The 10,144-nt window shown below is 43.2% G+C and overlaps 1 protein-coding gene across 1 annotated transcript; it reads right to left on the bottom strand.

The window, feature by feature from the left end:
* Nucleotides 1–5,184: 5,184 nt before the first annotated feature.
* On the bottom strand, nucleotides 5,185–7,329 carry LOC100843834 (transcription factor MYB4). Its single transcript, XM_003580091.4, has 3 exons — nucleotides 7,023–7,329; nucleotides 6,778–6,907; nucleotides 5,185–6,116 (listed from the first exon to the last, which is right to left on the bottom strand). The coding sequence occupies exons 1-3, from the start codon at nucleotides 7,153–7,155 to the stop codon at nucleotides 5,570–5,572; spliced, it is 810 nt and encodes a 269-aa protein (XP_003580139.1). The 5' UTR covers nucleotides 7,156–7,329; the 3' UTR covers nucleotides 5,185–5,569.
* Nucleotides 7,330–10,144: the final 2,815 nt, after the last annotated feature.

The following is a 10,144-nucleotide window of genomic DNA, read 5'->3' on the forward strand; positions in this document are numbered from 1 at the left end:
GCCAGAAATAGTTTTGTGTTCTATTTCAGACATTGGCAATGGAAGATGATGGCTGCCTTTTGCTTTAGAATAGTCCCCCAAAATCTTGGACGTAGCATTTTGTCAGGTAATGCTTGCGTTTTAAACTAACAGAGCACACCAACTAAATGCACACTGCAGCATGATTGTGCTGTTCCTGTATTAACACCAACAAGTGGTACAACGACACATCTTTTTTGAAAATTCAGGTGTCGTTGTAAAGTAGTAGACTTTCCAGCCTCTTAGCCCGGAGCATCTTTTTTCTGATATAAAAATAAATAGATCCATAAATAAATTACTCAAGATATTTTAAGGATGCGACAAAGTTCAGTGTCCTTCATTATGACTTCAAGGATGGTGTACTAAAAACACGCTAATTGATCAACACCAGAGAAACGGACAAATTAACCAACAACAATAACAAATCAATGGCTGCTTACACATGCAGTGCTGTAGTGGCTGCTTACACTGAGTAGTCTTCTTCTGAAAAAGTAATGGCTGCTTGCATTGAGATCACATGTTTAAGCTTAGTGGGCCAATCATGTCATCAAGATCACATGTTAAGCTTAGTGGTCCAATCATGTCATCATTCCAGCATTCCTGACTAACTGTGCATAACTGCATACACATATAGTGCTCTAACTGCATTTATGCTCCTGGAGCTGGAGATGTCTATTCCACATTGAAGCAGACTTCAGCTATCTCCGTTAAACGTTTTCTTTTTACTCTCTTCACAAGCCTCCTCGCATCTTCTCTGTTTAAGTTTCTATGTAATGTGGCCATTGTTTCCAACCTTTCATATTTTATTTTTATTTCTAGCCTCTAATGACTTCTGAGTCCATCTTGACTTAGCCTAATGAGTAATGCCAGATATTTCTCCAAGATTATGTTGGTGGAGTCAGTCTAATCAAGGCAGAAATTTGTATACTCCTACTTTTGACTTGGAACTTGAGATAATATAACAAAGTCTCCACTCTTATTCTTTTCTTTTTCTGCCTGCATTTATTCTGAACACCAATCTTTTTGCTCTCCTCTGCTCTTCATAATTATGAATAACCAACCGCGTGAACTCTTTATGTTCACATGGTTGACAAAAAGCTTAACATTTTGCCTTTCTGATCTTGGTGGCAATTAGGGAAAAGATAATTTGAACTTATGTAGACACAGGAAAGCTTATCATTCGGCTAATAGCAGCCACCTCCACTAGAACTGTAGAGTATTATCTACTCAAAATAGACTATGACAGGAAAGATGACCTGACCTTTCCATGACCAATTCTAAATCTCATGAGTTACTAGACCAATAATTAGCGTTCACACTCATGGCTAGCCTTGCAAAAAAAAAAAACATCGACGCTCGTGAGCAGCTCAAACTCGACTCCTTTTTAGCCTAACTCGAGATTGACTCATAGGAAAATGAGCTGGCTATGAGCACCTTGTGTACCTAGGTTGAAAAATGAGCCGAGTTTGAGCAAAGGTTGGTTTGCTCAATTTTAAATTTAATTCTCTTTTTTGCAAAAGAATTTTAAATTTAACTCGACATAGCTTGAATTAAGAATTTAAGGTAGTTGGCAATTCTGAATATATTGAATGAAATTTTGAAAAATACATTACATTTTGTTTGCAATGAAATAATCTGAGATCCTCATTCATAGCCTACATGTGAGATCCCATTCAAACACATAAGTGGATCATGGCAAATCTCAATTGTTTTAACCAGCTCAAAAGTGGCTCAAAATCGACTCGAGATCGTTACAAGCTGAGTATAGGCAAACTCTACAACTCGATGCTCGAGTCAAATTTAGCTCACTCATTTTGTAGTACGAGCTGAGCTGAGCTTATTGCTCAAACATTTGCAGCCCTACTCGGCTGCTTGCTAGCAGGAGGACCATTGGTGATGTGCTGGTGCGTACACTGCTTTAATTTATTTACTTTAAGATTACGACATGAAATTGAAATATAACCTGCAACTGGTTCAGAAGCATGAAAAGCATGCACTTAAGTAGAAACCTGCTCCATACAATGAACCATGAGGGGAAGAAAAACGGCACAAAAGAACAGATCAGCAAAGAACAGTTCCGAATTTTAATACTTACCAGTAGTACTAGCATGCACCTGATTGGTCTGCGGCGAATCGTTTTGTTTGAGTTGCGAAGTTGGCAACTTCAGGCTTCACCGCTTCAACCAGTGTATTGTCATTTTCTGCTACTTTCTGTAAGCTGATTGCCATTGGTCAAATTCTCTTGCGAATAGACAAAGAGGAGGGAAATTATGTTTAAAATGCAAGTTTTGACAAATTGCCAATGCGAGTTGGACTTCATCAACGCATGGAAAAAACTGACTAAATTGCTAGGTAGGAGTAGTAAGTTTCTGAACTTAAGGGTAAAACAATACTGCTGCTGCTGCAGCCGGGCGGGTCCATTACACAATGCATTTTCAATGGTTTGGATAGGAAGTACTACGTCACATTGATGCTTACAGCCTTACACACACCATGAGGCATGAGGTATGTCTTCTGCAGACAATTTCTCGTTTACATGGAGCTAGTTCTTTATGCATTCAGAATGTTCTCGAGGCTTGACAAGAAAATGCCTTTTGAAACTCTCAGCTGCTAATTTTATCTCCTAGACTCTGCTTGTCGACTCAGGCATCTCCTTTGACTTGACAACAATGCCCAAGTGTTCACAAGATCTTTGGGAAAATTAGCATCGTGTAGTATACTACCATGCAATTAAGTGGAAAACGTCGTTAAACATATTTGGACTTTGAACATATATGTACACACTATTATGCTATGCGTTTACGTTATTCACAGGGAACATGTAACGATGTACATAGTGTTGTTCAAAACCGGGTTGAGCACAACCGTGAATTCTGGTTTCTACTGCACGTTTTCATTGGTCTCTACTACAGTAGTTTGCTAATTTTTCAACACTAATTATACGGAACTAAAGGTGCACATGATCTTTTTGGTACAATCTACAATGTAATGATAATCATCAATTTTATCTGTTCAGTATAGTTATGAAAAAGTATCAGTTTTGGTCTGTTTAGGTACAATCAGGCTCTGGTTTGGTACTGTTATGAAATTGATTGGTTATGGTCCATTAACTATAAGAATGACATCAAATAACGAATGGCTGATTTGCTTTTGTGAGATCCAAATAGGAAATCAGAGGGGGGTGAATGATTGTGCGGAAGCAAATTAAAACTTTTCCCGAAAGTTCAAACCCTAAATCACCTTTCTGTCTGTGATAGTAAAACAGCCGTAACTTTTGATTAGATGAACCAAAAAATACGTATGAGTATGCAAAAGAAAGGTATTAAAATTATCTACCAACGCAACAATAATCAGTTCAATTGGATGCACCAATCAAAATATATGATCAAATCAGTAACAGCTGACAGAAAGTTACGATAATTAATCTATAATCGATTTCGAGAAATAACAAGAAAGATGAAGTAATCGCGATCTTTCTTGATCTCGTGGTAAACCTGCAGCAAAGTATTATGAACTCGTGATAAACCTGCAACAAAGTGTTAGAAAAATCTAGCACGAAGAATCCACGAAGATCCGAAAAGAACATAGATGACACCGCCAACGATTTTTTTTATTGCAACGATGTCGATCGATTACAAAAGATGCAACCATGCATCCAAGAACTTTTCAAGAATTGATCTAGATCTAAAGCTCTGAGTTTCCTCACGTTTTTGCTAAAACCCTAGCTAGGACGCTCTCTATTTATAAGGGAAAATTCGCGAGCCTAAACCGAATCCGAATCCAACACGAACTTCTCTGTCCCGGTCGTTATTCTGCCCGTAGGGCTCACAGACGAGCTCGGATTGAGATGACTCCAAAAGAAAAGTTGTTCGCCTCGACGACGTGCACAACTTTCATGTGGACCACTTTTTCATTGGACGCCATATTGATGACGCTACTGTTTAATCTTTAAACAGTTCTCATCCAGCCATGGATGGACCTACATGTTTTCACGTCGATGCCACTCCATGCCATCCACTCTTCTTGTGATGTCTTCAAAACTCGACCATCACGTGTCGAATATTTCCAATACCGTACATCTCCGGTATAAACAACGTACGACAAACCAGTGCCCTCCCGGATCATCGTAGCCTTCACTTCCATTGTTCCTTCGCACGAACATCACGCATGACCTTGATCCCTCGACCTCAGCTCCTCCCAAGATTCTTCCCTCGATCCCGTCATCGACCACATTCCTCTAGCTCCGGCAACACCTAAAAGTGAACACACAAATAACCAGTACAAGTACAAGTCCGCGACTTGACTCAGTGTAAGTTTCACACAACTCACGCCATGTTTTCACATAAGAAACTAATGGATCAACACACCACTAGCAAAGCACTAAGTCCAAACAAGATACATGTCATCACATAAGTATCCATATTACCAAAGTATCCACATCAATGTTTCACCTTAAACAATTGCCAATGTTACACATCACCTATGATTTCACAGCTTTTTCCTACTATTTTATATGTATATAAGAATAATGTAAAAACAAATATAGTGTGTACTACTTGTCAAGGAAAAACGTAAAAAAGAGAGAGGACAGACTGTTGGGATGCTTGTGAAACTGTCGGTGATAACAAGCACTCTATTCTGCTCATATCGAACAGCTAAAAAAGATATCGTCGCAATACAGTATCTGAACCCTTGCATAAACAAAGCCATTTGTATACTAGTTGAGTTGAATATTGTTTGCACAGCTCAAGCATAATTTACACAAGTGGGAGTAGAAAATTGCATATATCTGTGTCTGAATCAGTAGGGCACATGTTCATCGTTCACTTTTTTTTTTTCAGATCGAGCCGTCAGGCCTTTTTCTAGGAGGATTTTTTGCCAGATCAAACAGAGGTGATACAGAATCCATGACAAGACAGCCAGATCTGTTCCTGTCATTATTTAACTCTAAGCAACACAAAGAAACCTTTCCTCCATTTTTTCCAGTCTTTTTAACACGTTTCAGGCTTATTCTCTTTTTAACCGGTTGTCGTTTCACGGCAACTGCGACGAGCGTGCACTGGAAAAGGACAGACCAGCAAGACAAACAAATGTACACTTTAATTTTCACATCCCTCTTAAAAGAAAGATCCACACGACGAGACTTGGTAACCGAGCAAAGGTAGCAAGATGCAAGATGAATTCGATTAACCAAATGATAAAAGCAGAAGCCAGTTCCAGATAATCTTCGTCCTACAGAGAGACATTTGCACCTGGTGCACAAGAATCTCTCGGAATGCCCGGTTCAGATCATTGGTCTCCTCGCTTTCTATACAAGATGGTACTAATTCCGTTTTATAATTCCGTTTTATAGAGATTGGCACGAATATGAACTAGAGCTGGTTTTGATTTGCATTTCATTCTTCCTGCCTAATCACTTCATGGCCTCCCACGGGCACTCTTCTCTGTTAGCTAATCCCTCAGACGCAAGATGGCGCAGCAGCGAGAGAGAAAAAGAACAATCGAACAATTAGGATAGGATCAACAAAAGAAACCGAAACTTCCTCTCCCCCTAAATCTGCGGCAAGTCTAGCGCGACGTCGTCGTCGCCGCCGCCTTCCATGAACACTCTGAGCCAGTAGTCCATGTCGCCGTCGACGGACGACGAGCCGGCGCCGAACGCTTCGTGGGGCTCCATCGAGGCTACTACGTCGTTGTTGCTGCCGCTAACCAGCAGCGGCATCGACAGCGTCTCGGACCAGAAGCTCTCGTCGATCTGGAACTCGTCCGACTCCTCCGAGGCCGAGGTGAAGCTCTCCTCCTTCACGGACACGGCCGAGCTCCCCGAATTGCCGTGCTCCACGGCCATGGATGACTCTGTCACCGTGGACGTCGACACGGAACGCTCTGGCGAAGACACGGGCGCCGTGGCAGCCGGCTTCCTCTTCCGCGAAGCCGCTGCCGGCTTGCGCTTCTTGTTTGCCTGTTGGCCTTCTTCTTCGTCGTGCTCCTGCCGCGCGCTGGCGCTGGGGTCGAGCCGCTTCTTGAGGTGGGTGTGCCAGACGTTCTTGATCTCGTTGTCCGTCCTCCCCGGCAGCCGGGCGGCAATGGCTGACCATCTGTTGCACACAAACAAACAAACGAGCTGATCAGCACACGGTTTTTCTTTTTGACAACGCGAAAACTGATTGGACGGGGAGATGAGATGAATATAGTTTTATGTTTTGATTCCCACCCTACGATGTGATCTGATTGATTCCCCCAACGGGGCCAATTGCCGTTGTTTAATGGCGATCGCAAGTTTGTGCGGCACCGAAATCAAGGAGGCGCACAGCCGGGGAGCGGAACGGCCAAACGAGATGGAATCTTTCAAGATCTCGCGCATCATCAGTGATGCAATTGCAATTTAGAAGTAACAAAGTGGTGTCTACACTTGTGATTTTTCTTTTCTTTTATTTGCCTCGAAGAGGGGCCCATGGAGATAACATATTGTATGCCCCCCACAAGCGAAAAGAGAATAAGCCTCCTTTCTTTGCATTTGAAGCAAGCACTAATTATTGCTCCGATTTAGTAGCCAAAAAGATAAGTACGAAATTGATCCAGATTAGCACTAAGAAAAAGAAAACGAAAGTAAATCTCCCTTCTTTGCATTTGAAGCAAGCATTAATGAGCTGATCGCTCCGATTTAGCAAGAAATATATGCCACAATTAAACGATGCAATCAATTATGGAGGAGGAAAGGAGAGGTGAGAACAGGGAAGGTGGATCCGTAGTCCGTACCTGTTGCCAAGCAGCTCGTGGAGCTGGATGATTGTCTGCTCCTCCACGTCGGAGAAGTTGCCGCGCTTGATGTCCGGCCGCAGGTAGTTGATCCACCGGAGCCGGCAGCTCTTGCCGCACCTCAGAAGTCCTGAGAAAACACAAAGAACAAAGAGGGATCTTCGATTAGCTCCCTGCCCCTGCGATGCATGCGTTCCGGCCGGCCGCCGGGAACACTAGATCTTGATTATTTATTATAAGCTCACCGGCTTGCTTGGGGAGCGCGCGCCAGTTGCCGTGGCCGAAGCTCTTGATGTGAGCGACCAGGGTCTTGTCCTCCTCGGGCGTCCACGGCCCCCTCTTCAGCCCCATCTTCTCGCAGCACGGAGCCCTCCCCATTGCTCTGCTCCTCCTCTGTTTCGCTAGCTCTGCTCACTGGGGTCTCGCCGGGTTTGCGTGTGTGTGTGCAGAGGAGTCTTCTCTGTCTTTGGGGAAGGGAGCACTGCTGGCTGGCTGGCTCGCGGATGGCCCGTTTGTGCCGCGGAGTAATGGCAGAGCCGTGTGGGCGTCCGGGTATTTATGCTCGGTGCAGGGGGCGGCTTTGGAAACGTGCGCCGGAGAGCCAATTCTAGCAGCTTCGCGGAAAGGTGGCTGCGGCTCTCCTCCACGGCTCCACGACGGGCAATTGTTTCTTTCCCCTCCCGTTTCAACAATATTTTTTCCTTTCTTCCGTTCGTCCTTTTCACTTTGTATGTTGTTCATGGGTCCGCGGCCCGTGTGGCCATGTTCCTGCTGTGCTGTGACCTGTGACGAGGGGGAGGTGTCTAATGCTGATACGCGAGCTAATTAGAGTATGATGGTTCATAGATTACTTAATTTTTAGAAGAAAATGATGGGTCGCCCATTAACCATGCTCGTGTCAGCAAGTATTTTGGCGTGAGAGTCCCCACTGGACAGTGGTTGAAATGGGAAGGATTGCGCTGGAAGATTTTTACAAGATAAAAACTTACTCTAGAATTCTAGAAACGGTCAATGCGCGAGTAAAATGGGTTTAGCCAATTCATACTCTGGTACTGTCGGTCTAACACAGGCGTGGATTACCCGGACACCTGTACAACTGCTATTTGATCCTGATCTTACTAATCTCGAGGCACAATCAGACGGTTAGGAGACTTGAGATTTAAGAAGCTCGCTCCCATGTGGATTCTAGATAGTGGACCGACGTTGGGCTTCTCAAAATGTGTACTCCCTCTTTTTCAAAATATAAAACACACAATTGCTGTGAAAAAAACTTTCTAAAACTTTGACTATAATTTTAAGTTACATATGTTTATAAAGTTAGTAAAAATAATATAGCATGCAAGTATTATGTAAGACAAACAAAATGATACTCTCTCCGTCCAACAAAAGATGTCTCAAGTTTGTCAAAATTTAGATGTATCTAGACATGACTTAGTGTATAGATGCATTCAAATTTAGTCAAAGTTGAGACATCTTTTGTTGGACAGAGGGAGTATTACTCTTCCATGCTCAATTCTTGTACTTTTTGTCGTATAATACTGATCAGAATTTTAGGACGTTGACTGCACAGAAAAATATGTGTCTTATGCTTTCGAAAGAAGGGAGCATGTAGTATGTCGCCATAACATTATCAAAAAAAATTGTCTTCATGAAAAATAAAGATTTATTACTTCATGGTCTTTTCATTGAAAAAGATAGCCTTTTTTCGACAGTGAATATTCGAGCTTGGTGAAAGTTCATGTTCGGGTCTCTCTGATCGGATGAGGCAGCATGTCGTATGCGATATTGGAGCCTTGTTAAAAGTGACTCGAAACTATTCTTCGGGGGTGACATCAAGGTATGGGCAATGATCCCTTCTTGAAGACATTGCCTTCATATATCATGCTTGTTGTTAGGCCCCTGTTGTTCCATCGATGCATTTGTTCCCCAACTGACAATATGTTTGTTGTCGATAATGGAGAAACAAGCTTCGGTGAAGCGACATGATGGCTTCAAGTTTCTTTTTTAGGTCGATTAGTTCGGTCTTGAAGCCAACCATCTTTCTAATATAATTATTCGGTCGTGCATCAAAGGATAGAGGGTCCATGAAACTATATTATTTTCAAAAATAAGAACAAGATTTAGAACATAGAATTCTTGGTCATGCAACCTATAAATCTTCTGGCTATACACCCCTCACTCAATGCCTTGGATATGAAGGCAAGCTGACATGGTACGCCGCGACAAGCTGCCCTCATGCCTTTTGGTATATATATATGGCAAGAGATGGATACAACCATATAGGCGCCAACGCCCTTTGGAGATCGAATCCAATGTTGCTTACATATAGGAAGCATGAGATGCGGCGCATGAGGGTTTTTTTTTCCAATCTGATGTTTTTGTTTTCCAAGTTTGGGTGGTCTCAAACTTGTCAAACGAACAGTAGAGAGTATGCTACCGCGGCAAAAGGGGAGGACAATGCTGAAGATTGGCACAATGTGCTTGGGATCCAATGTTGCTTACATATAGGGAGCTATCTAACCGTTGCTCTTGTAATTTCTTCAATCCAAATTTGGACATCTGTCTTAGTACTTGTTTGGCTTGGAGAAGACACTTGTCCCCGTAGTTTTTCTCTTGCAAAGACACAAATGATTGATCCCAATTTCAACGCTGGAATAAAAAACCAGTACGTTTAGCGGCCGCGAATCGACGACACGATCGAGTAGGGCAACGACGAATAGAATAGAAAATTAGCAAAAAGGAAGATAGAGCTAGAAATTAAGCAAGCAAGCGCCGGACAGATCGAGCAAGTGCACCGCATCCGGCCAAGAGGGGTCACCACCACTCGACAGCCTAAGCATGTCACGCAAACGACTTGTCCTAGCTACGGCTCGGAGACTAATCAGGTTGAAAGCTCGAAGGGGATCTGAAAGTTTGAAGGAGACGGGATAGCGTCTGGACAGATTAATCAGGTGCGTTCTCCGACAGCTTCGTCTCAGGCTGTCAGCCGGCGTGTCAAATCCTAGCACTTCACTAATTTGCTCGGCGATCGTCGACGCACGCCGCCGCAGCACGACGCCTACGTGCACAGCTAGCGAGCGAGCGCCGGCACTGAACGTTTCAAGTTTCAACTCTACTATTCGTGGAGGTCTCCACTCTCCAGCATTTTAATTTAAGTTCGATTAAGGGCACGGCTTGCTCTGACCGCCGGAGGAGAGTCTGGAGAATCTGACCCAACTGTGATATGTGATGGCAGCATATTAATGGCACATGAGAAACTGCAGATATAGATGAGCTGGGAGCGTTTTATTTCTTTCGTGTGCGTGAGAGAGCACGACACTTCTGAAAGCTGAAGGCCAAAGGATCTCGCTCTCAGTGCACTGCTACA

The sequence above is a fragment of the Brachypodium distachyon genome, chromosome 5 (genome assembly GCF_000005505.3).
Source record: "Brachypodium distachyon strain Bd21 chromosome 5, Brachypodium_distachyon_v3.0, whole genome shotgun sequence".
Taxonomy (NCBI): Eukaryota; Viridiplantae; Streptophyta; class Magnoliopsida; order Poales; family Poaceae; genus Brachypodium; species Brachypodium distachyon.

Coding starts and splice junctions, on each gene's coding strand:
- LOC100843834 (XM_003580091.4), bottom strand. CDS start 7,155: ATGGGGAGGGCTCCGTGCTGCGAGAAGATGGGGCTGAAGAGGGGGCCG. Junction 6,908..7,022: donor CGCGCTCCCCAAGCAAGCCG/GTGAGCTTATAA, acceptor GTGTTTTCTCAG/GACTTCTGAGGTGCGGCAAG. Junction 6,117..6,777: donor CACGAGCTGCTTGGCAACAG/GTACGGACTACG, acceptor TGTGTGCAACAG/ATGGTCAGCCATTGCCGCCC.